The sequence below is a fragment of the Muntiacus reevesi genome, chromosome 1, assembly GCF_963930625.1.
Source record: "Muntiacus reevesi chromosome 1, mMunRee1.1, whole genome shotgun sequence".
NCBI lineage: Eukaryota > Metazoa > Chordata > Mammalia > Artiodactyla > Cervidae > Muntiacus > Muntiacus reevesi.
This window is the reverse complement of record NC_089249.1, coordinates 269,407,855-269,434,843: the sequence shown is the minus strand read 5'-3', so window position 1 is coordinate 269,434,843 and position 26,989 is coordinate 269,407,855. Positions and strand designations below refer to the sequence as shown.

The window sequence follows — 26,989 nt, the reverse complement described above, 5'->3', positions numbered from 1 at the left end:
CTATAAGAGAGTATGGCAAGAACCACCACAATATTGTAAAGTAATTAGCCTCCAATTAAAATAAATTAATTAAAAAAAGAGAGAGAGGGTATCAGTAGTTAGCTGGATACACTTACAAGTCTGTTGATCTAAGTTACTTAAGAATCTGACTACAGGAAAGTAAGGATGGATTAGAAAAAGAATGACTTTTCTTTAGAGCAGGTAAAAGGGATATGTGAGAGCAAATGATCTGAAGCTGATCTAAATGAGGGACAGCTGGGGATACAGACTAAGAATGCCAAGGAATGTTAATTGGAAGTTGGAGGATTGAAATTTATTTCAAAGATATGCTGAAAAAGCAGTTACTTCAAAAGACTTTTTAAAAGTTTAGAATGTACCCATCAAGAATGAAGTATAAAAGGTTTTAAGGGGAAAAGTAAGGATGAGTTGGAGATAATTCTAGTGAAATTTAGTATGTAGTTCTGACTTAGGAGACTGTGTACCCGGGGTAAATGTGATTTAGTTCTAATTAGACAACTCATCACCATTCACATCATAGTCTCTTTAATGCACAGATGCTAGAGTAGCCCTTTTAGCTTGCCACACTGACATTATTGAACAGTATCAAACCTTAATTATTAAGACTTCTTTTTTTCTTCCCCCTGCTTTCCTTCTGTTTCTCCCTTCCTCCATCTCTCCTTCCTTATTTCCTCCCCTCCCTCCATCCCTTCCTAGGAGGGAGCTAGAATAGGATGTATAGTTACAATAAATAGGACAATAAGAGAAAAAGATGCTGTTGTTTTTTAAATAGGTAGCTTACAGGGTGGATCTTTATTTTAAATGACTCTAAGTCCCAAGCTAATAATTATTGCAGGGTACATATACACATTCTGTTGGAAGTCCACCATTGAGCATTCATTTTTATCACACTTCATATTCCTTCTTCCCACAGTCTATTTCTTTGGTTGCCACTGCTGTTTCTGTTAAACTTTCTTTCATCCTTAGGAAGAGAAATCCTGAGCTAGATAAAAGTCTAATTTGACCACTCTTCTTAGAGAACATTATTCTGTGGCAAGCTCAGGGATCTATTTCATGAATGTATAATCTCAAAATTGCTTCCTGTGTCTTCTGTTGTGGATTCACTTAATTTTAGCTGTATGGCAACTCCTTAGGAATCAGAAGGAATCCAGAAAAAATATCAGGTGTAGTAATTTTTTTTTTCTTTCCAGTTTTTCTTTCAAATACTACTGTACGGCTTCATGGGTAGTGTGGGTACCTTTTAAGAGTATTCTCAGCTTCTCCCTCCCGTACCTTATAATCTTGCTTTCATTCATTTTTCTTATCAAAAGCATTGTTGCTGTTACTTTCAACAAACTGTTATCTATTAGGTAAATTAAAAATAAGAAGAATTTTAAAAATCACTTTATGTTAATATATTCCTTTCTAATACTCTTCCTTTCTTTATGTACATCCTAATTTCTGACCTATGTGGTTTTCTTTCTCTCTGAAGAACTTATTTTAACATTTCTTGTGGTAGATCTACTTGCAAAAAGATCCCTCATTTTTTGTCTGGGAAAGTCTTTATTTCTCATCTTTGAAGGATAAGTTCACTGGATATAGAATTTTAGATTGGTGACTCTTTTTCTTTAAATGTTTTGAATATTTCAGTCTGCTTTCTTCTTGGGCATGTGGTTCCCGAGAAGTCTGGTGTAATTCTTATCTTTTTTCCTCTATTGGTAAAGTCTCCCACACCCCTTTCTTCTCCAGATATCTCCAGACCTCTGGTCTGGCTTCTTTCCAGGTTTTCTCTTTGGGTTTGGTTTTATGCAGTTTTAATATTATATGGCCAGGTGTAGCTTTGGTATTTATCCTTCTTGGAGTTCTTTGGATCATCCAAGTCTGTGGTTTTGTGTCTGTCATTGATTTTGGAGTATTCTCAGCCATTATGATGTCAAATAGTTCCTCTGTTCTTTTCTTTCTTTTTCTGTTATTACTGTTATGCATATGTTAAAACATTTTGTAACTATTCTTCAGTTCTCAGATATTCTGTCCCATCTTTATTTTTTTTTTCCCTCTCTGCATTTCAGTTTTGAAAGTGTCTACTGTTATATCTTAAAACTCTCTGATTTTCTTCTTGGCCATGTCTAGTCTACTCATGAGCCCATCAAAGGCATTCTTCATTTTGGTTAACAGTGTTTTTGACCTAACATTTTCTTTTGATTCTTTCTTAAGAGTTTCAACTCTAAGCTTATGTTACTCACATGTTCTTTAATGTTGTCAACTTTTTCAGTAAATCCTTTGGCATATTGCTTATTATTGTTTTAAATTCCAATTCTAATAATTACACATTTTCTGGTGCTTGGTTTGTCTCTCCACGTTGTTTCTTTTTGCCTTTTAGTGTTGCTGGTCATTTTTTGGTTGAAAGTTGGACATGGTGTATTGAGTAAAAGGAGCTTTGGTAGATATGTCTTCAGTGTAAAGTGTTATGTTTATCTGGCTAGGAGTCAGTCTGTGTTTACTGTTTGTTGTAGCTCTTGTGGCCAAGGCTAAAGATTTTTCTTCTATCCTTGTTTTTGTTTTCCCTGTTGTCTTTTAAGTATTCCTGGAGATCTTAAATAGGGGTGAACCTTGCAGTTCTTTTAGCTGTATCTCATTCCTTGTTATTTTAAAGGGAACCTATTGATATGATGGTAATGTGGGGAGGGATGGAAGGGAACTTTCTATAGTCCTATGATTAGGTCTCAGTCTTTTAGTGAATCTTTTGCTTCCCCTATGTCAGTTAGGCCCTAGTGAAATGGTTCTCCTTGTAGCTAGGCCTTATTAAGGAGAACAGAGTTCAATAGTATTGTTAAATCATTTCTTTTCTTCTTCTGCCGGAAAGAGGTGAGTTTTCTGTAATCTTCATAGTGAGAACCTGGTGAGGCTTGTAGAGGTACAACTCATAGAAGTTTCAGGAATCCTTCTTTAAGGCTGAGCCTTCTCCTAGTTTTTTGTTCTTAAGCTAGTATTCACACTGAACCTCCAGAAATTAATCAATTATAGTTGAAAGTGTTCCTACCCAGGACTCGCTTTAGCCAACACTTCTGCTCCTGGGCTTTTGTTACCAGTAAGTCCTGTTTTCACTGTATCTGCCTATTTGTCTGTCCAGTTTTTGGGGAAGCAGCTTGCTCTGTGAACTCAGTTTTCTGATGGATCTAAGAAGAGTCATTCATTTTCAGTTTGTTCAGCTTTTTTTCTTTTTGTTAGGGTAGGAGTGACTGTTTTCAAGCTCTTCATATTTCAGACCAGAAAGTCAGAAATTCCCTTGTTTCTTATTAGAATGAAGATTTTACTTTAGCTCATTCATCTTAGTCTCTTAAGCCTTGTCTTTCCCCTGTACCACCTTCACTGGAAACAATATTTTTAGTGAATATTTGAACATAGATTACATTTGGGCAGAGATACCTTTTTCATCTTTTTTAAAAAAGTTATCTTTTCACTTGTTGACTTTTCTAAATGCAGATTGCAGTCCTTCTTAAGCTGTAAGCCTGTGAATCCTGCTCTTTTTTTTTTTAAGCATCAATTCAGCAGTTAGAAGAATTTTTTAAAAAAAATCTGAAGCAGTTATCTCCCTAAAAGGATGTAGACAGAATGAACAGTGCGGAGAATTTGTATACTGTGTTAAAGTACTTTCAATGCTTCAGACACTATCTTGTGTGGATACAAGGAAGAATAAGGCGGGTTACTTAAATTTTAGTATTCTCAGACTAGTCAGGTAACAGACAAGCCAATAACATCATACTCAAATCACCATGCATGTCCAGAGGAGCATAGAGGTGGGGTATTTTGTCTTACCTTGGGGGATTGGGAGGAATCAGGAAAAAGTCACCTAAAGTAGCTGACGTGTGATCTATTTCTTGAAGGCTGACTAGGGTGGAGGAGAACATCCCAAGCAGACAGAACTGCCCATCAGATAGACGGCTTAGTCTATGATTGCTTTTTTTCTGCAGTCAGAACTTGGAGAGCAAAGCAAATTGGGCAAGTTAGGTAGAGTTTCTCCAACTCTGCTTGATGTATGGTTTTATTATAACACATACTTACCTTATAAAGTTTTTCAAAGTCAGTGTAACCAGTTTTGAATTTTTGTTTTATATTGTAGCATGAAATTGGGAATTAACTGTACTGTGTATTTTATATTTACATAAGGCACAACCTGCCAAGGTAGTTTTTTAATTATCAAATTATGTCTGGTAAGTACATTGCATAGTGTAGAATTCATTTGAGTTAAGTTTGACTGGTTCGGTTGCTGCTTTAAATGTAAGGATATTTTATGATTTCATAGATGGAAATTTTTAGAATCGATAACCCACTCATTTTAGCTAACCTCATTTAGTTAAACCATTTCTCTTGAAGTTGTAACCCATTATATAATTTCATGCATATTTCTTCCTACATATATTTACTTGACTCTTTCAGGTCTACAATACTGCCACTTTCTGGCAAAGGTATAATGAGCATAATTTTAAATTCTGCATGAAATACAAGTTGTTGTTTGTTGTTCAGTCACTAAGTCATCTCTGGCTCTTTGCGACCCCATGGACTACAGCACACTAGATTTCCCTGTTCTTCACCATGTCCCAGAGTTTGCTCAAACTCATGTCCATTGAGTCAGTGATGCTGTCTAACCATTTCATCCTCTGTCACCCCCTTCTCCTCCTGTCCTCAATCTTCCCAGCATTAGGGTCTATTCCAGTGAGTCAGCTCTTTGCATCTGATGGCCAAGTTTTGGAGCTTCAGCTTCAGCATCAGTCCTTCCAATGAATGTGCAGGATGAATTTCCTTTTAGGATTGACTGGTTTGATCTTGCAGTCCAAGGGACTCTCAAGAGTCTTCTCCAGCACCACAGTTCGAAAGCATCAATTAATTCTTCAGCACTCAGCCTTCTTTATGGTCCAGCTCTCACATCCGTGCATGATTACTGGAAAAACCATAGCTTTAACTAAACAGACCTTTGCTGGCAAAGTGATATCTTTGCTTTTTAATGTGCTGTCTAGGTTTGTCATAGCTTTTCTTCCAAGGAGCAAGCGTCTTTTAATTTCATGTCTTCAGTCACCATCCACAGTGATTTTGGAGCCCAAGAAAATAAAATCTGTCACCACTTCCACTTTTTCCCCTTCTGTTTGCCATGAAGTGATGGGACCAGATGCCATGACCTTAGTTTTTTTGAGTGTTTAGTTTTAAGCCAGCCTTTGCACTCTCTTCCTTCTCCTCATCAAGAGGCTCTTGATGTGCTAAACATTCTGCTCTTGGGGTGCTTGTCAATTAATAACTAATAGATTATTGCCTAGTTCTATTGATAGTTTAGTGTCATAGCTTTTGAAATTACTTTAGTCAGCCAAGATAAAACTGTTATAGCATACATCTAATATACTGTTTCTAAAATGAATGAATATGTATATAGAGAAGGAGGGAGTTTGAACTTCTTAGAGAAACAAGGATAGGGAATCTTATTTTAGATTACAAAAGACAACACCAAAGCAATCTTAATTTTCTAAAGAAAAAAAATCTGATTTTGTTTCATAAAATTTGACCTTTAATTATGCTGCTGCTAAAATTATTACCCAAGATAGTGTGCATATATGATTCAAGATATTTTTGGAACACTTCTTAAACTGACCATTAAAACATATTAAATCATCATTTTTATTCCAGACATTTCTTTCTTCACTGTCTTTACTTTCCTTAATAGAAATAGTGTATTAGGTTTCTATTGCTTCTGTAACAACTTACCATAAATTGAAACAATACAAGTATATTATCATACAGTTCTTGGGGTCAGAAGTTCAGTTTGCATGTCACCAGACTAAACTCAAGGTACTGGACAGCAATTCCTTTCTGGAGTCTCTAGGGAGTGAATCCAGTTACTACTTCTTTTAGTTGTTAACAGAAACCACTTCCTTCCAAGAGTAGGACCTAGGTCTTATTTTCTTATTGACTCTAAACTGAGATTTATCCTGCCTTTTAAATATTACCTCATTTCCTGGCTCATTGTTTCCTTCTTGCATCTTCAAAACTGGCAATAGCCTGTTAAGGCCTTCTCACTTTGCATCTTTGTGACATACTGTTCTTCTGTAATCTTTTACTTATAAGGATTTATATGATTAAATTGGATCCACTTAGATAATCCAGATAATCTCCCCATCTTGGATTCTTAACATTAATCATATCAACACAGTCCCCTTTGCCATCCTGTAATGTATTTCAAATCCTGAAAGATGATGCTGTGAAAGTGCTGCACTCAATATGCCAGCAAATTTGGAAAACTCAGCAGTGGCCACAGGACTGGAAAAGGTCAGTTTTCATTCCAATCTCAAAGAAAGGCAATCCCAAAGAATGCTCAAACTACCACACAGTTGCACTCATCTCACACGCTAGTAAAGTAATGCTCAAAATTCTCCAAGCCAGGCTTCAGCAATACGTGAACCGTGAACTTCCAGATGTTCAAACTAGTTTTAGAAAAGGCAGAGGAACCAGAGATCAAATTGCCAACATTCCCTGGATCATCAAAAAACAAGAAGAGTTCTAGAAAAACGTCTAGTTCTGCTTTATTGAGTATGCCAAAGCCTTTGACTCTGTGAACCACAATAAACTGGAAAATTCTGAAAGAAATGGAAATACCAGACCACCTGACCCACCTCTTGAGAAACCTATATGCAGGTCAGGAAGCAACAGTTAGAACTGGATATGGAGCAACAGACAGGTTCCAAATAGGAAAAGGAGTACATCAAGGCTGTGTATTGTCACCCTGCTTATTTAACTTATATGCAGTGTACATCATGAGAAACGCTGGGCTGGAAGAAGCATAAGCTGGAATCAAGATTGCTGGGAGAAATATCAATAACCTCAGATATGCAGATGACACCAGCCTTATGACAGAAAGTGAAGAAGAACTAAAAAGCCTCTTGATGAAAGTGAAAGAAGAAAGTGAAAATGTTGGCTTAAAGCTCAACATTCTGAAAACTAAGATCATGGCATCTGGTCCCATCACTTCTTGGGAAAGAGATGGGGAAACAGTGGAAACACTGGCTGACTTTATTTTTTTGGGCTCCAAAATCACTGCAGATGTTGACTACAGCCATGAAATTAAAAGACGCTTACTCCTTGGAAGGAAAGTTATGACCAACCTAGAGAGCATGTTAAAAAGCAGAGGCATTACTTTGCCAACAAAGGTCCTTCTGATCAAGGCTATGGTTTTTCCAGTGGTCATGTATGGATGTGAGAGTGTGGTGTTGGAGAAGACTCTTTAGAGTCCCTTGGGCTGCAAGGAGATCCAACCAGTCCATCCTAAAGGAGATCAGTCCTGGGTGTTCATTGGAAGGACTGGTGCTGATGCTGAAAGTCCAATACTTTGGCCACCTCATGCAAAGAGTTGACTCATTGGAGAAGACCTTGATGCTGGGAGGGATTGGGGGCAGGAGGAGAAGGGGACAACAGAGGAGGAGATGGCTGGATGGCATCACCAACTCGATGGATATGAGTTTGAGTAAACTCCGAGAATTGGTGATGGACAGGGAGGCCTGGCGTGTTGCAGTTCATGGAGTCGCAAAGAGTTGGACACGATTGAGCGACTGAACTGAACTGAATGTAACATATTACCAGGTTCCAGGAGTTAGGACCTAGACATCTTTGGGGAGATGTGTTTCTGCCTACCGTAACTGGTAGTGCTAACTGGTGCCTGAGTTTGCTGGATAGGTTTTCCTTTTCTGTTTAGAATACCACTGACTTTTCTCTTTTTGATTCATTGAATGCAAGTGAAGTGTTAGGATTCAGAGTCATGATAGTACTATATTAGATATAATACCTATAGGGAAATATAGGGGAAAGAGAATTCTAGAAATACTGAAAAAAAAGAAAATATGCTTAGAATATTTCTTTGTAAGATAAGAAGTCCTTATGTATTTTTGAGATTAACTACTTTCAATCTTTAGTACTAAGGTCCATAGTTTTTCAATACCCAGCAGCAGGAAGTAAGCCAGTAAAGAACCTGTTAATTTAGAATGAAAATATTCCAAAATAGATACTCATTCAGAGCAATAAATTTTAATAATTTATGTAAATTTTGATATGAATAACCTTGCATTTTAATGTTATTTCTTTTCTGCTTAGATCATCACAAAGTACGTATATGAGCTTCTGGAAAAGGACTGTAATTTGAAAAAAATATCTATTCCAGTAAGTCCAATTTTTAAAAGTATTTATATTTCCAAATAAAAGTTCTTCAATTCAGAAGAAAACTTTTGTTTTAGATTAACTGTGATAAGTCTAAATGTTAGGATCCTTATGTTTTGATATTGATAAAGATAATATTAAATGCCTGTCATTATACTTCATCTCATTGTGTATAGTAGTTCTTAAAAAGTAATATTCTTTAGTGTAAAGAAATACTGATTGCCAGTCTTTTTTGAAAGTGATGTCACAAAAGAACTACTCTTTCCTCTACCCTTTCTCATTTCATTGGTATAATTTATATTTACATGTTTGTTTGAAGTAAACCTATGTGCTCTTTCTTGTATTCGACATTGACTATCATTTTAATTATTTCTTGATTATTTTAAATTATATGTTTCATTTCTGTCATATTTCCTCTGAACATCCTCAGATTTACTCTTGTTTGATAACACTACTCCTTTCCTTTTTAGTGGAAGTCTTTTTTTTTTAAATTTTGCACATTTTGCCATTTCAGAATGAAAATGTTTGAAATTTGTTCTCAAATTCAGTTTCTCAAAAGAGCTTTTTTGTTTTGTACAGTATGAAATATTAAGCTTTTGAATGGAGAAATAATAATCTTATGTGTGAGATGATGGTAGACTAGATTAGATGATCTTTACTATCCCAGACAGTTGTCTGATTTTTACAATCTTTGTGAACCTCAAAGACTTCATGAAAATAATTTATTTAAGGCACAAAATTTAGAATATTGATAATTTAGTTTACATGAAATTTTGCATGAAGTTCTAAAATTCTTTGGGTAATGTTATTCTACTATCAAGTGGAGGATTTTAGAGTTTCTTAATACTCCCATCCTCCCAAATTACTTACATAGGTTGATTTTTTAAAAAGATCTCTATTTTATATTTAATTTTCTAAGATGACCTCAAGTACTAGGTCTTATTGTTGTTTACTAACTTATTCATTCATTCAACAAATATTTATTTTAGGGTGTCAGGCACTGTTCTATGTGCTAGTGATTTACTAGTGAATGCAGTATTATTCTATGTAATCACTAGGCCAACACTTGTTTATTCGAAAACTTTCCTTTTGACTTATGTGAAAGCCAAGATTTTAGTATTTTTTTTGAGAGTGAATGTAAAAGTCGTTTTCTGGATTCAAACCTCTTGTTTTGTTTTTGACTTTAGGTCTAGTGTCTCACTCTATTAAAACTATATGTTGAATTTGGTCTTCTGGAAAGTCAAGGTAGAATTTTGTCACTTTGTCCAGTCTTCTTTTTTTGTTAGCTCTATTTCTTTTGAAACTTCTGACGAATGATATTTAAAGAGCCTTAGGTTAATCCATTGTTACAGCACAATTAATTAGTATTGAGTCCTTTAACTTTGCAATACTTCTAGTTCCATTGAACCTTTAAACTCAGTTTAATTCCCTGGATTTCTAGAACAAATTACAAGATAATTGGCCATATCTGTCATGTTACATAATTATTTCATTTTTGTGTAGAAAGTCTGAGATTAGATTTAGAAGGACTTGAATTATTTTCCTCTTATTTAAATTTAAATCTAACATTACACAGAGAAAGCTTTTCATTGTATGAGATCTGTAACAACCATTATGTCCATTTTTGGTTAGGAAAGATTTCCTAATTTTATAAATAAAAAGGAAACTTTTTTTTTTTTATTTTAGAAAATTAATCTGTCCTTAAGTTATCATATTTTATATAATTATGAGATTTTTCTTCCCTAAGTATTAGTTTTCTCCTGAGTTCTCTTAAATCCCAAAGCTAGCAGTGAGAGTAGGGTTTATTCTTTTGTTCAGTCATTTTTTTTCCTAAAGATAGACCACCAAATTTTTTTTCTTTTACTAATGATGAACTGAGTTTTAGTTTTATAGTTAAAATATTTAATAAGGAAATAATTCTTTTTAATTGATACTACTCTGTAGAAGCCCGTGATTTGATAGTAAAGGTCATGATCATGGCTCTCCATGTAAACATGATCACGTTTACTCTCCACCTCTCATAAATAGGTACAAAATGTTCTCAATTTTAGTTTTCACTCTTGTGTAGAATATTGGATACGTGAGTTAACTTAACTACAGATTTTCATTTGATTTATTCAATCATATTTAAATAAACTTCAGAATTAGTGATTTTCATAAATATCCCAAAATGAATTGTTAACTGCAAGGAACTGTTTGGTGTAGGCTCACTGACCAATTGGTCTTAGACATTGATTTGTCTATAATAGAGGTGGTACACTGGAATGACCTTTTGTGTTTTCCTTAATGAAAGGTCATCTTAGTAAATTACCATTATTAGAAGATAAATGGCATCGGAACAGTCATTTCAAAACAAAACATCCCAAACTTAAGTTAGGGATTTCCCTGGTGGTCCAGTGGTTAAGGCTCTGCTTAGAATACAGGGGGCGTGGTTTCGCTCACTGGTCAAAGTGCTAAGATCCACACATCCATGCCATGAGATGCAGCCAGAAAGTTAAAAAAAGAGAGAGAGAGAGAGACTTAATGAAGAAAACTTTATTTTATTCATATAGATATTTTTCTATTTTAAATTAGCAATAGCTTTAGAGTAAATGATCAACTGCAGAATCACAGTTCTGCATTATTTTGAGATGAATATTATTCAATTACCCTCTTAAATACTGCTTTTCCTCCTTTATCATTAATACTATTATATTGTTCATTTTTTCCCTTAAATCATCTAATGTTCTGATATTTTTAAAATCAATGTATTTGCATATTCAAATAAAATTTTTATTTGTTGCCCCTTCCCTTAAAAAATTCTTGAACAGTATCATAAAAAAAAACACATGTTTATCTTCAGAAAATAAGTACGCTTCCAGTTTTAAAGTGATTACTGTGGAATTTAATTCCGCCTTTAAAAACTGACTGAGGTGCTTGGTTTTCAGGGGACTTATTTAGTAGGATAGAAAAAAGGAACAGTGGTCAGTGCCTTTTAGAAAGTCTATAGCTAGGGTTTTTTTTTCATTAAGATAAACAGATGTCCATTTCCATATATTCCAGAATCCATTAAGGCCTCACTGACTTTAAGAGACTCTCTTATTTGCACCTATTTAGACATACTTTTTGGTAAATGAATGACTGGAAACCTCTGTGGTCTCTGTTTTATTATTCACTGACAGCTTTGCCTTTTCATTTTTCTTTTGTTCTTATTACCGTTTTCTTTCTTTTTTCAAGCTGTTTTAACTGAGTGATTCCTCTGTTCTCTTATAATGTTCCTAGGTAAAAGGGAGTTTTTCTTCTCAGGTTTGGTTTGCTCTGTCTCCCATCCACTTTTCTTCCTCTATGACTTTAGTCATATCTATTGTTATTATAGTAATTTGTTTATTCTAGACATCACATGTGGTAGTGTTGTACTTCCTACTTCTCTTACGTCATAGTTAATTACTACTAATAAAGATATAGTTATGTCATTTTGATTCTAAGCATTGTGTAGCTCTTTTAAAATTCTCTATAATCATGCATTAGTTTAATCTTTCATTTGTGCTTTCTGAACCAGTCAAGTATTATAACCAAGTTAATAGGACACATTGTTTAGTTAAATGCCTTTTATCTAAAGGAAGTCACTGGTGAGGCTTGACTAAGATTCTTTAGTCCAAAAGTTTATTCATTCTTGTATAACTCAATGCCTACAATGTGCCAGCCTTTCTTCTGTACATTTGGTAATATACTGGAGACACAGGTCTATGCCTTCCTGTACTTTAGTAGAGGGAACAGATGGTTAATAAACAAACATACAAACAGGTATAAAGTCAAGCATATTAGGTTGCATTATATGCTATGGAGGAAAATAAAACAGAGGTTGATAGTAGAGAATTCTTCGGGAAGTGTTTAAATGGAGTGGTCAGAGAAGGCCTCACTGAGAAGATGCATTTTTTTCTTAAGCCTGTGGCCCTGCCCTTCTTGCTAAAAATAATTACCTTTTGTGCTGTGTGTACACAGGTGACTCAGCATCTGTTACTGACCAATCTGATTGTTTTAGAAGTACAGAAATTTAATTTTTTTCTTGTCCTAGAAGTAGTGACTGGGCCCGTTTGGAATCTAGGGCATTTAATGGCATTGATTTTTTTTCTTTGCTATTTTGATAATTTTATGAATATATACTGTTGATGAAGTGAGGTGCTATTGCATTGCCCAGCATATGAATTGACCTTCTCTATTTGAGGATGTGTTTATCAATCACCTGTCAAGATTTTAACTTCTGGCTCTGACCTGGTCACACAAAGTCTGCCATTCGTTGTTACTTGCCACTGCTGATGAGAATGATGGGGCATGGCATGACATAAATAAAAGATTGGGAAGTTATCCTTCTCTAAAAATCTCTAACTCTTTGAAATCTGAATCTAGTTTAAACCTAATTATTATGTATAATCAAAATAACTAAAAATATTCACTTTTCATTCTATAAGTAACTAGTGCATAAGGCTATCAAAGTATACAGATAGTATTATTTCACAAAGCATTTGTTATATAATCCTGTGTTCACACACTGAATAAAATGTCAAAGTCTATTTACCTAGAACAGTTGGTGTTTGAATTTTTAAATAGTTCCCTTTCCTACGTTTGTTAAAAGCTTAGTAGTTTTCCTCACTAATATGTGGTTTTCCAATATGTGTATTCTCCAGTTGGGTTTTCTGTTTATTTTAGATGCAGCATATTACTGTTATGACTTATAGGCTTAATAGCTGTGTGATTTGGGCGAGTTATTTAAACTCTCCAGGCCTCAACTTCTTCATCTATAAACAAATATAATAATAGCCCCACCTTAATAGAATTGTGATTAGTTGAAATAATGTTTTAAAAACATTTAGCATAGTATCTAGGTTATAGGAAGCACTTAAAATTATTCTTTTTTGTAATGATAATATAATACTGATATACAGTAGCAATGGAGAAAGACATATTTCCAGTATTCTTTTCCATATTTTTATATTTTAATTGCCATCATGTCTTTTTGCCTCTCTACCTTATATGTGTTAATCTCTAATGAATATTTTAATTTTATTTTAAAGTTTTTTTACTTCTATAATTCTGTAACAGCTGTTCTACAATTTGTATTAACCACTAGTTGTTTTCTCATTTGTGTCTATGATCAGAAAACATTTATTTATTATTTAATTTTTTTTAATTACAGGTAGATGCCACTGAAAGTGAACCAAAGAGTTTTATCTTTATGAGTGAGGATGCTTTGACAAATCCACAGAAACTGATGGTTTTAATTCATGGTAGTGGTGTTGTCAGGGCAGGTCAGTGGGCTAGAAGGCTTATTATAAATGAAGATCTGGACAGTGGCACACAGATCCCTTTTATTAAGAGAGCTATGGATGTAAGTGCAATTTCCTTTATATTTTTTTGGCATTTTATAGCTGTTTTATTATGTGTTATAAATTATTTTATCATGTCTTTTAAAAAATCTTTCCTAAACATAGTCTTATCTTTAAATTGTTTTCATTTTACTTGTAGTGAAAGATTATTCTGCATTATTTTGCAATTACAGCAAAAAATAAAGACATCTTCAGTGTACAATGATTTAGATAATGTCTTTGAAATGAGTATTTTCAGTTCTAATTTTTTTGTTTCTTATTACATGAAATATCACTTTAAAATACCAGTATTAAAATACCAGTATTACTGAAAATACTTCTGAAAAAAATATAACTGCTTTTATAAATCTTTGCCTACCTGATTTAGTGAAGTTAGAAACTAAAGGAAACCTGCTAGATTAAAGTAATATTTTATTCTTTTTAAAAAAAGAGTTGGAATAACTCAGCATTTTTTGTCTTTAAAAATAAATAAATAAAAACTCTTGAGAACCCACAAATACAATGCTTAAGAATAAGACAAACACAAGATGGTAAATTGTAGTATTTACTGAATTATTTTATTCTTACTTGAATTCAAGCTTTTCAGAAGTTGGTATTTTAAAATTGTGTTCCAGGCTTTCTTTCCTGTGGTTGTGAAATTGCTGTTTCTGACCTCGCTTTGTTATATCTTCATGTTTGGCGACTTGTTTTACTCTTGCATTCTTAAGTTCTCCAATGAACAGTTAAACTTTGCAAAGTTGGTTTTCTTTCACATATGAGTACAGGTTTTCTTCAGAAAAAAATAAAGTGGCATCTTTACTTATAAAAGTTTAATATAGGAATGTAAAGTCATTTAGGAATTTATGTGTCCATGTATGCTTTATAAGAGCTACATTATTTTTGTAATTAAAATAGGTAAGGAATCATTTGATATACTAATGAATGCAAAGGTGAAAGATATGTTTCTTACTTGTTAACTCTGAAATGATAAGATTAAAGCCCAGCTCAGCTCCTGAAGAATATTTTGTTAATAGATTTTGAGACACTTAAAATGCTGCAAGTAGAATTTCATAGGTGAATTGTATATTTTGTTTCAGTCTTCTTAGACATGCAAAGAATCAAAGATATCACTTTTGATTGGTTGCAAACTTCAGTGGTGTGTTTTTTAATTAGAATTTAAGTAACTAAAATAAATTTAGTTTATTTTTAAGTAATTCAGTTAATTTGTTATTAAGCTGTTTTATATTTCAGGTTATGAATAGTGAAATGAACTTACTCTCTGGCATATTAGTTTATGTTTGGAACAGATCCTGTCAATGTATTTTAAGAACACTTCACAATTCAGTGAATACTTGAAAATATAATTTAGTAAAGCAAATCAGATATTTGTACAAATGAGTGCTTGGTGAAATATTTTATGTAAGTTATATTGTCTGTGCTAGTAGATAACTAAGCCATTCCCATCCCAAAATGTTCTTGTATAAAGTTTTTTGAAGTGAAAGAGTATAGAGAAAACCATCTCAAATACCTTTGAACAAACTATCTGTTGAGATCCCAAACAAGAGGGAGGAAGTTTCGTTAGAACAGTCAGTCATTTCGTTCTTTTAAGTAGAAATATAATTGGAGGGGTTACGGCATTTCATTGTCTTGACTTTTTTCTGCTTTTCTCAATCAGAGCAACTCATAATTGCTTGAAAAAAATCAGCTGATTTCAGAGTTCTTTCGTATTTAGTGTTTATGTTGTATACTTTGAAAAGTTCAGATTATATATTTTATTCTCGATTTTATGAACTTCATTCTGGTAACTTTCTACATGATGAACATTTAAAAATGGTTGTCTCTTTTTAATTTAGATAAAGTGATTTATATTACTTCAGCTTTGCTTTTTCATGGTACTTCTCTGGTAATTCTTCATGGGCTACTCCATGTTTGTGTGTGGTTGGAGGGTAAGACAGGTAGGGGAAATGATGGAATTTTAGGAACCAGGAAGAGGAAGACTAATTGGGAGAAAGAAGCTGTCTCATTTTTACTTTTAAATGAGATTAGCCCCTGCCCTCTGAAGTCCATGGGGTCGCTAAGAGTTGGACACGACTGAGCGACTTCACTTTCACTTTTCACTTTCATGCATTGGAGAAGGAAATGGCACCCCACTCCAGTACTCTTGCCTGGAGAATCCCAGGGACGGAGGAGCCTGGTAGGCTGCAGTCTATCCGGTCACTAAGAGTCAGACATGACTGAGCGACTTCACTTTCACTTTTCACTTTCATGCATTGGAGAAGGAAATGGCAACCCACTCCAGTGTTCTTGCCTGGAGAATCCCAGGGACGGGGGAGCCTGGTGGGCTGCCGTCTATGAGGTCACACAGAGTCGGACACGACTGAAGAGACTTAGCAGCAGCAGCCCCTGCCTGCTTGTTTTTATTTTTTGATCTTTTTTTCTAAAATGATTCAAGAAATGTTTCTGAAGTTTATGAAAGGCAGGGAGCCACTGTTATATTTTCCATGGTCTGTCAATTTTCATATCACAACTGAAGTAAATTCTGATATTTTGCAGGCCAGACAATATTATCTCTACTCAGTGTTAATATATTTATGCTATATCCCTTGCAGATTTTTAGTATAATATTAAAGGTCCCCAAATAGGAGTCATATAATGGTAAGGTTAAAACTTTTTCCCAATAGTAGAACCCTGCCTCAAAGTGGACTGTTTTGTAAAAAAACAAAACAAAACTTGTGTTTGAATCTCTGGAGTCACTTTGGTAGAAGCTGAAGTGAAGGCTGACACCACCTCCACAACAGCCCCTGAGATTTCTTCCCTGACCCTTGGGCTCCATGAGTCACAGTTTGGAAACTACAGATAATCCAATCCTTGCAGTTTAGATACTTAAGAATTTTATTATTAAAAATGTATTAAGGTTTCATGTTAGAGGAATACTACATATTTGATAAATCCCCAGTTGCTTCTCAGGTTGCCATAGCTATTATTTTCAGTGCTTAGCAATCTTCAATACATAATATTGCAATATATTACTTGGAGTATAAAGGCGTGTCTCATATAGCCAAGTACTGTGTGGATCACAACAAACTGTGGAAAGTTCTTAAAAGATGGGAATACCAGACCACCTGACCTACCTCTCGAGAAATCTGTCTGCAGGTGAGGAAGCAACAGTTAGAACTGGACATGGACCAACAGACTGGTTCCAGATTGGGAAAGGAGTATGTCAAGGCTGTATATTGTCACCCTGCTTATTTATATGCAGAGTACATCATGGGAAATGCTGGACTGGATGAAGCACAAGCTGGAATCAGGATTCAGTTCAGTTCAGTTCAGTTCAGTTGCTCAGTCGTGTCCAACTCTTTGCGACCCCATAAACTGCAAACACCAGGCCTCCCTGTCCATCACCAATTCCCGGAGTTTACCCAAACTCATGTCCATTGAGTCGGTGATGCCATCTAACCATCTCATCCTCTGTCGTCCTCTTCTCCTCCTGCCTTCAATCTTTCCCAACATCAGGGTCTTTTCAAATGAGTCAACTCTTCGCATCCGGTAGCCAAAATATTGGAGTCTCAACTTTAACATCAGTCCTTCCAATGAATACCCAGGACTGATTTCCTTTAGGATGGACTGGTTGGATCTCCTTCCAGTCCAAGGGACTCTCAAGAGTCTTCTCCAAAACCACAGTTCAAAAACATCAATTCTTCTCTGCTCAACTTTCTTTATAGTCCAACTCTCACATTCATACGTGACTACAGGAAAAACCATAGCCTTGACTAGATGGACCTTTGTTGACAAAGTAATATCTCTGCGTTTTAATATGCTGTCTAGGTTGGTCATAATTTTCCTTCCAAGCAGTAAGTGTGTTTTAATTTCATGGCTGCAATCACCATCTGCAGTGATTTTGGAGCCCCAAAAATAAAGTCAGGAATCAGCATTGCCGGGAGAAATAACAGTAACCTCAGATATGCAGATGACACCACCCTTATGACAGAAAGTGAAGAGTAACTAAAGAGCCTCTTGATGAAAGTGAAAGAGGAGAGTGAAAAAGTTGGCTTAAAGCTCAACATTCAGAAAACTAAGATCATGGCATCTGGTCCCATCAATTCATGGCAAATAGATGGGGAAATAATGGAAACAGTGAGACACTTTATTTTCTTGGGCTCCCAAATCACTGCAGATGGTGACTGCAGCCATGAAATTAAAAGACGCTCACTCTTTAGAAGAAAAGTTATGACCAACCTAGACAGCATATTAAAAAGCAGAGACATTACTTTGCCGACAAATGTCTGTCTAGTCAAGGCTATGGTTTTTCCAATAGTCAGGTACAGGTGTGAGAGTTGGACTTTAAAGAAAGTTGGGTACCGAAGAATTGATGCTTTTGAACTGTGGTGTTGGAGAAGACTCTTGAGAGTCCCTTGAACTGCGAGGAGATCCAACCAGTGCATCTTAAAGGAGATCAGGCCTGAATATTCATTGGAAGGACTGATGCTGAAGCTGAAACTCCAATACTTTGGTCACCTGATGCGAAGAGTTGACTCATTTGAAAAGACCCTGATGCTGGGAGGGGTTGATGGCAGGAGGGAAAGGGGATGACAGGATGAGATGGCGTGCTGCCGTCCATGGGGTCACATAGAGTTGGACACAACTGAGTGACTGAACTGAACTGAGGCATTTTAGTTGATCTCTATAAAAAGGGCAAAGAAAGTAGGTGACACTTAAGTCGTTTCATTACTAATTGCAGGAGTGGTAGTCGAGTGTGAAATTTAAGGAGTCATTCACTCTCAGGATGTGTACTCCTTGTAGGTCCCTGAGAGTGAATGCCTCCTTAAATTTTGCACTTTAGGTACCTCACTGATCTGTTCCTTTCAAGGCTTTGACTGACTGGCATGTATACACTGTCAGAATTTTTGTGGTCTGGAAACCCGTATAAAGTCAAATTTTTACCGTGCACCAGAAACACCTGGAGGATTTCTTGGATCCGACTGCCCTGTTCGGATCCCAGGTTTTAATTCAGAAGGTTGGTTGGGGCCTAAGGATTTATGTGCATGAGAATATCTGAGGTGATGCAAATGCTTCTGGTCATGCACCACACTGGAACAGCTGGGATAGGTAATACTGTTTGGATTGGTTGAGAATTTATGTATACTTTTCAGGCTCTAGGTGTAAATAGATAAGGTAGAACTTGATGACAATTATATTTAGTTTGACAGAGGATGAGAAGTTCTAAAAAATATTTTTTAATAGGATCAGTGAAGTAAAAGTTTAAATGATAAAAATGTACTTTCAAATTACAAGTGATTCGTATCCAACATGACTTAAAATTTATAATTGTAATAGTTTCACTAGAAATCTAGTAACTCCACTAAACCAACTTCTTAAAAATAATTTCTCATAGTAGGATTATTCAGAGGAATCTGCTATTTTCATAATTAATTACTTTGAAGATAACCTTCATATTGTTACATCTAAGTTTTAAAGACTAATGCTATATTTATCAATGTAGTTTATACAGTTTGGGTTCTATAACATGGTGGAGTGAGCTAATTAACAGGCACTTATTCCTCACACTGAGAAATAATGGAATAAGACATAGCAACAACAAAAATATTAAATACCTAAAAGTGAAAGTCACTAAGTCGTGTCCGACTCTTTGTGACCCCATGGACTGTAAAGTCCATGGAATTCTCTAGGCCAGAATACTGGAGCGGATAGCTGTTCCTTTCTCCAGGGGATCTTCCCAACCCAGGGATCAAACTCAGGTCTCCTGCATTGCAGGTGGATTCTTTACCAGCTGAGCCACTGCTGAAGCGCTTTAAATACCGAATTATATTCAAAAGATAGAAAAGGAATCTTTAAATACCTGACTCCAGGAGAGAACTTAAAGGTCCCTGAAGGGCGTTGTAGTAGGTCCCTGAAGGGCGTTGTAGCTCAGAGCGGAGATATGATGAGGTATAAAACCTGGCCCCCAAGGGGCCTACATCACGACTCTGAGCCTGAGACGAAGCATTTAAAACTAAGACCACTGTGTATTGCTAGTGCCCTGGAATCATCTTAGTTTTTAAGGTGCAAAAATTAGTTTGCTAAAGTGCTAGGTGGAATACATAAACAGTCTCTCCCTTGAGAAATAGAAGCCAAAGATCCTAACCCAAAGGTATATTTGGATTTGCAGGTTGAATTTAGACAACTTAATTAGTTTGGGAATTTAAGCAATGTATATTCATGTAAAAATGGATTCTGGACTGATGAAACTTCTGGAGTACCAGGGAAAGAGCCAGTAGCAACACTTTACAACCCAGGGTGACTCCCTAATAAAGAAGAATTTGTAGTCAGAAACTAAAAATCATTTGAGGAACTGATTATCACAAAGAAAAGTCAAATCAAGCAACTATAACAAACAGTTGAAAGAAGAATTAGTAAATTAAGAGCTACAATTGAGGAACGTAGTATGTAGGATAAAGCAGAGGAAACCTAGAAAAAAATTATGATAGATAAAACGTCATGGAGAATAGAATATTCATGCTAAATCTCTTCATTCATGTCCAACTCTTTGTGATCCTGTGGACTGTAACCTGCCAGGCTCCTCTGTATGTGGGATTCTCCAGGCAAAAATATTAAAGTGGATTGCCATTTCCTCCTCCGGGAGATCTTTCCAATCCAGGGATTGAACTCGTGTCTTCTGCGGCTCCCGCACTGTTAGTGGATTGTTTACCACTGAGCCACAGGGGAAGCCCTGTTAGAATAGCATAAGATCTAGTGATCCTCTAATATACATTTCAGAAAAGCAGTAGAAAAGAATGGGTGAAAAAATCTATATATTAGAGTGCTTATGAGAATAAAGACACATCCTAGGAGAAGGAGCATGTCATATCTTGAGCAAGACAGATAAATCTACACTTAAAACTTAACTAAAATATCAGAGGATACAAGCATATAATCTGAAAAATCAAGTAAAAAAATGGTATATGTCAAAATAAAGATTATCCTTTCATAATCCTTCATCACCTGTTAGTTCTGTTCCCTAGATGTAGTAACTCTCAATACTTTTTGCTTTTACTTATATTCTCTATATCCATATTTCTAAATTATAATGCTGTCTCTTCATATATCAGTCACTTTCTGTTATGGCCAATAAGAATCTCTTTCCCACTCCCACAGTTCCCGGATTGGTTCAGCAATCAAACTTTACAATATTACTGCTACTTTAATATTGCTTATGGCTGAGCCAGATAGATACTATGGTTGCTCTTCATTTCTGCTACAAGTTTACTTTCATAGAATTAATAATTTCCTAATTATTTTTGTGTTTTCTTTGTAATAGTTGTTAATTCTGATTGGCCTCTCTGTAATTTTTTACGTGGTCAAAGTTATCAGACAATCTTATAATTTCACATTCATCTGGCAAGCTTTCTTTTGGAACTCTTAAACTTTGTTTCAATCTTGACTGCTTACTTTCGAAGCCTGCCTACCTGTATCTCATTCTGGGACTCCACTTAGATTCTCTCTGACGTTTGACCTGTTTTCCTGGATCTAATGACCCTAACTTTTTGGATATATGCCCTCATTTTGTTGGAATCAAAGAGTGAGTACAAGATCAATTTTTGAAACCTTATATTTGTGAAAAATGCCTTTATTTTACTTGCTCATTTTAGTAATTCATCTAGGTATAGAATTGCAATTTGAAAATTATTTTTATTCTGAAATTTGAAGGTTTCATTTCATTGTCATTTAACTTTCATCGTTTTAATTGATAGGTCCAGTATCATTCTGATCTTGAATCCTTTTGTTTTCCTCCATGGAATTTTCTCTTCCTTCTCTCTGATGTTAAGAAATTGAATCATACTGCTTTTAAGAAGGTTTCTATACCTTGATGTGGTTGTTATTATTATTATTATTATTATTATTTGTTGTACTGGGGACATGGTGATTCCTTTCAGTCTGTGCTATGCACGCGTGATCCTCCATTCTGAGAACATTTTTTTGGTGTGTTGTTTCATGATAATTTTAATCTTCTCTTTCTGAAGTTATTGTTTGCTTTTGGAGTTCTGAACTGAGTCTCTGATTGTCTCATCTAACTGACTATACTTTCTCTCTGGTTTTCCATCTATTTTTACTTCCAGTATGTAGTTAACTTTTAGCCCTGTAGGATTTTTAAAGTTCTTCTATCAAATTTGGTTATGGAGCTCTCTTCCTCATTTTGCAGAGTTCTGCCTTATACCTGATTTGAGCCCTGTCTCCGTCTTCCTGTCCCTTGATCTGCTACCCTTCTACTCCTTCGCTGAATAGATTTCTCTAAAGGAAAAATCTCTGATCCCTTCCAGGATTGCCTGCACAACATGAGAGTTTCACCTGGGTTCTGATGTTTAGGCTTTGTTTTCTTTGTTTGACTTTGGGGCGATGGAATAATTGCACCTTATGGACCCAAGGCCAACCTCTGTTTTCCAAGATAAGTAGTATCCCAAATTCTGAGTTTCTCTGAAATTCAGTTCATGAGTTGGCTCACTTCTAGTTATTATTTATCTCCAGGGGCACTAAGTTTGAATTTCCGCTGTAATACGAAACAAATTCTGTCAGCTTACAGTTTTCCAAGAATTTATTGACATTTGTATCATCTCTTCTCTCCCTTTCCATTAGTTTTGTTCTAATGGGTTAACACCACCCCTATTTTTAAAAATATTTTTATTTAATTTTTAAATGGCAATATATTAACATGGTTCAAGAATCAAATAATATGTAAGAGTATGCAGTGAAAAGTAAACCACCCATATTTTTTTAAAACCAATATTTTAGTGTGATTTGTGGAAGGAGTAGAGATAAAAAAGAATTCAGTGTAGCTTTTAATTACATTTTTATGTGGTTGTTCCAGTGATGGGTGGTCACTGCACAACTCCCATGTTTTTTAAACAAATAACCTTAAAATAATTTTCTATATAACAAAAAAATGCTTTGTAAACCTCAGGAAGTGACATCCTTTGTAGCAGTATCCATCATAGTAGATTATTTTAGGATTTTTTTTTTTTTTTTTTAAGAAATCACTGTGATTATAAGATGATTAAATAAAAGACCACATAAACTGTTATTTGACTCTGATATAATTGCATACTTTGAAAGCTAATTTAGAGTTTTTTAGTTTTCTAATCCCTTGAAGCAATAGTTTAGCTTTTCCATTCTGGCTGTCAACTTTTTGATTTCTCATTTCTTAACTCCATTTTGGGTTTCCTCCCCCCACCCCCATTTTGACAGACATGTTTGTTAAGCTGATTGATTATAGTTTTAGGGTTTTTTTTTCCCTCACAAATGTACATGGAGTCATTATAGGTGGTTATCTAAAATAGGATAATCTAAAATCCTATCTAAAATAGGATTTTTCCCAGTAATTTGAGTAATAAATTTTTGGTAACTCCTCCTAATTACTGCCTGTAGTTTCTAGTCATCCAACTAAGTACTTAAAGAACTTGGTATTTTAACATAAGTATTTGATAGAGTTGGTGCCTTGGAAATTTTAAGAGGATTCTAGTGGGCACTGATGGCTAGTAGATGGTAGTTAGAAGTCCTGAATCAATATAGGGCATAGCTTTTATTTTTCACTGTAGCAATGCCATCAGGGATAAGGAAATGGCAACCTACTCCAGTATTCTTGCCTGGGAAATCCCATGGACAGAGGGGCCTGGTGGGCTACAGTCCATGGGGTCGCAAAAGAGTCTGATTGGACTTAGCGACTAAATAGCAATGCCATCTAGCCCCTCATGACTAGAATATAGTTTGGCAGGGGATGTATGTTTAAGATCTCAGAGACCTCAAAAATGTGATAATTGCTTGGATCGTTTAGCTCTATTTTTGTTGAAATGACTTAAAGTCTTTTGTGCTTTTTTAAAAATATAGTCATCTAGAGTATCTGGAATTAAAGAAATGCTTATTAAAACAAGGTGCCAGTTTTCAACATATAAGATTGGCAGATAAATTGGCAAGAAATTGTACGATAATATCAAGTTTAGACATTGGTGGAAATGTGAACTAAAGCAATTTTAAGATGGCAGTTTGATTATATCTCTCCAAATTAAATACGTATATTAATGTTTGATGCTAAATTCCATTTGTAGGAATTTACATTAGAGCAGTATACAAAATATATGTACAAGGATGCTCATCATAGTAGTCTGTAATAATGCCAAAACATCTAACTACCTAAATATTCACCAGTTGCAGACTGTTTATTAAATGACATTATATTCATATCATGGAAGACTATATAGTTATTCAGAAGATTGAGTTATATGTGTTCATGAGAATGTGTATATATATATGTGTGTGTGTGTGTGTGTGTGTGTGTGTTCATTCACATGAAATGTCAGAGTTATCAGTTGAAAACCTAAGAATGAGGTGATTTGTTAAGAAGTACACTTATATATGCATATATATATATATATATATATACACACACACACACCTGCATACGTACATGCATGTACATTGATGTTCCTAAGCATACCAGGAACATCCCGAAAGTCTATACAAGAAACCATCTGGTTTCTTCTTTTACCTTTCATTTTCAATTTTCCTGTTGAATTATTTTTTTTTAAACCTTGAGCAGGTATTACTTTTATAATTTTTTTAAAATATTATTTTAGATTAAAAATTTTAATAAAATGTCCATGAAGTATACTATACTAATATTGTAGCTCTTCATTTAACCATTTCTAAAAGAGTTTAAAGATTTGATTGTAAAACTACATTACACTTTAAATAATTATTGATTTTTCCCCTCAGACACTGGCTGAATTTAGATCACTATAATTTGCATTTCAAACCTTTTAAAAATAAATGCTGTTTTTTCTCTTTGAAATATGGGCTACTAAACTATAGGTTGAAATCAGGAGCACTGATTTCAGATTTTAAAAGTAAACTTTGAGAGAAACTATAACTGAATCAAAGAAAATATAAGCTCTTAACATTATAGTCTTCATAAAAGATTGCTCAAGTCAAGAATTCCAGAAAAGGTTAAAAGCTTAGCTGAACTGACAAGGTATCTGAGGCCACACCAGCCCCCCATGCCAACGAAAGAAAACAATGAAATGACAGCTGGAGTGTTTGGAGAGAGGTTGTTAATGACAGCTTATTCCTTCATGATTTCAGCTCTTGACAGAAGACAGGTCTGCTCGTTGTATCATGGCAGATATATCATTACCTTCTGGCCCTGTCACGAGTGAATTGGGGGGAAGAAAAACGACGTTCAGTTTTGAGAATCCAATTACCTTCTGGAATTTTGGTCACTGTTTCTGAGATAGATGTGAATGAGCCGTTCTGTGATGATAGCTCTTTGCATCTAGATTGTTCTCTAGTATTGAGCTAATTAACTAATTAAGCGTATACTTAAGCTTCTCCTATAGTCAAGTGGAAAACTAGCTCTGACAGCATAGCGCACCTTGATATTCTGACATCATCCCAAGAAAAATATTGTAAGGCCTCTCATGTCTTATATCTATTCCTTTAACCTGTGTGCCTTCCTGACTTCAAATAACTTTTAAAGTAGACCTAGGCCTTTTTTTGCTAAATGCAAGAGAAAAAAATACTAGATTTTAAAACAATTAATACCATTTTTTACATGAAAATTTTTGTTTATAAATTATAATTTGATTATAAAATAGCTTGTTTCTCGATTACATGCATATTTGAATTCTTCTTCTTTTTTTTTTTTTTTTTGGCTACCTAAGAAGTGACTCTGGAGACTTAGAAAGAGAGGGTGTGGCTTTTGAAAGTACGCTGAAAGCCTTGGGGTTTGTGTATGATAAGAATTTCAATGGAGGTTGAAATGAGTTTAAATGCATAGAAAGCAAACATAGAAATCTTGTTTAATTTCTGTCATGTTGTTTCTTTTTGAGTCACTCTGATGTCTTTTTCAAATCTGCTTTTCTCCTGAGCTTTGTGCTACTGTATCCATGATCAGTTTTTTTTCCCTTTTTATTTCGTTTTAACTGCTGATCCCTTTTCTGTGGTTCTTCCTTTAATATCAGCTGAAGCAGTTTGAATTGCTGAATCAAAGCTGTTTGGGGAGTGAGAGAGTGTATAAGATTGTGCAGGGCGAGATTCTCTGGGTAGAAGGCAACACCTCCTGCAGTTATAATCAATGCCCTGGACACTTTCAAAGATTGAAGAAGCCATGACTTGCTCCAGGGTTAAACTTTTAAAATAACTTCCCTAGAGAAAAACATCATCAATAAAATGGACTAATTAGTTGACAATTCTTGGTACCCTAGTTTACAAGAAAAGATTAAATAGGTCAGTTTTGCATTTCTTACTGAACTTCTGGTTTCTTTTGGTTTTTAGCCTTTATACTTTTGTTTATCTTGATCATCATTTTTAAAAAATGGTACTTCCAGTATTTACCAGTTTATCCCCTAAGTTATTTTAATTTGAGAAGAACTAAAATGGAAAGTGTCACCCTTTAGTAGTTGGAAATAGTCTAAACTTGAAATAATCAAGGCTGGAAATTATGAAAGGTAGATAACTTGTGAAAGTATGCTGTGCACTATTAAGTCACCAAGCTTTAAATTAAATTTACTACCTTTACATAAAAACTGAACTGTTTTAAAGAAAATAATGCTTAGTGAATATTAGGATAAACGATTAATAGTTTCGAGGTGACTAGTTCAGTAGCATTTCATGTGTAATGCTATTTGTTGGTGATTTTTTTCAGCTGTTTACATGATATAAATAAAAGGCTTATTTTAAAATATTAATGCCTAGATAAATTGCCTATTAAAATAAACTTTTTATCAATTTAAATATAATCAGTAACTCCGTACTCCAAATATGGAATCAGATGTCAACAATCCGATGTCAACAATCTTAGGATTTGTGTTTATTATCCTTATTGAAAAGGAGGTCATACCTTGTTTATGAAAAGGATATACAAGGATGATTATACCTTATGAAGTGTGAAGGCTGTAGAAGAAGGCTTCGGAAGAAGGAGTCAAGTAGTAGTAGTAAAAATTGAAAACACCAATCATATTGCATTAGGTATGCGTTCTACCGTTTTAAAAAAGCATAACTGATATATGGGAGTTCCTCGGTGGCCTAGTGATTAGGATTCTGGACTCTTCCTACCGTTGCCTGGGTTCAGTCCCTGGTTGGGGAACTGAGGTCCTGCAAGTTGCAGGGTACACGCTGAAAAACAAAAAACACCTGATACCGTTTCAGAGTCATGCATATTTGATTTTTATAAGATTTAAGCCAATTTAGGTTAGAAATGCCATACAGAAATGATCAAGCATAGCAAACTATTATTTTTTGTTCTCTAGAGTTTAAATTATAATGAACATACAATGCTATTAAATTCTGAATGAAAATGTTATTTCACAATTTATAATTTTATAAATCAGAACTACAGAATGAAATATTCTCTTAATCACTGGAGAGAATTAATATTTGTTTGAAGCTCTCCTTTGACCGTTTATTTGTGCAGTAAT

At 34.8% G+C, this 26,989-nt stretch overlaps 1 protein-coding gene across 5 annotated transcripts in view; it reads left to right on the top strand.

Annotated features, from left to right (window-relative positions):
- Positions 1-26,989, top strand: part of ARB2A (ARB2 cotranscriptional regulator A) — a 390,660-nt gene that overhangs the window by 94,511 nt on the left and 269,160 nt on the right. For 4 of the 5 annotated variants that reach the window (XM_065910862.1, XM_065908427.1, XM_065909237.1 and 1 more), the window contains 2 exons: positions 8,125-8,190; positions 13,361-13,552. In XM_065910862.1, the coding sequence (XP_065766934.1) occupies positions 8,125-8,190; positions 13,361-13,552 (258 nt within the window). The remainder of the gene's footprint in view (positions 1-8,124; positions 8,191-13,360; positions 13,553-26,989) is intronic. The other variant, XM_065911417.1, reaches the window with a different exon arrangement.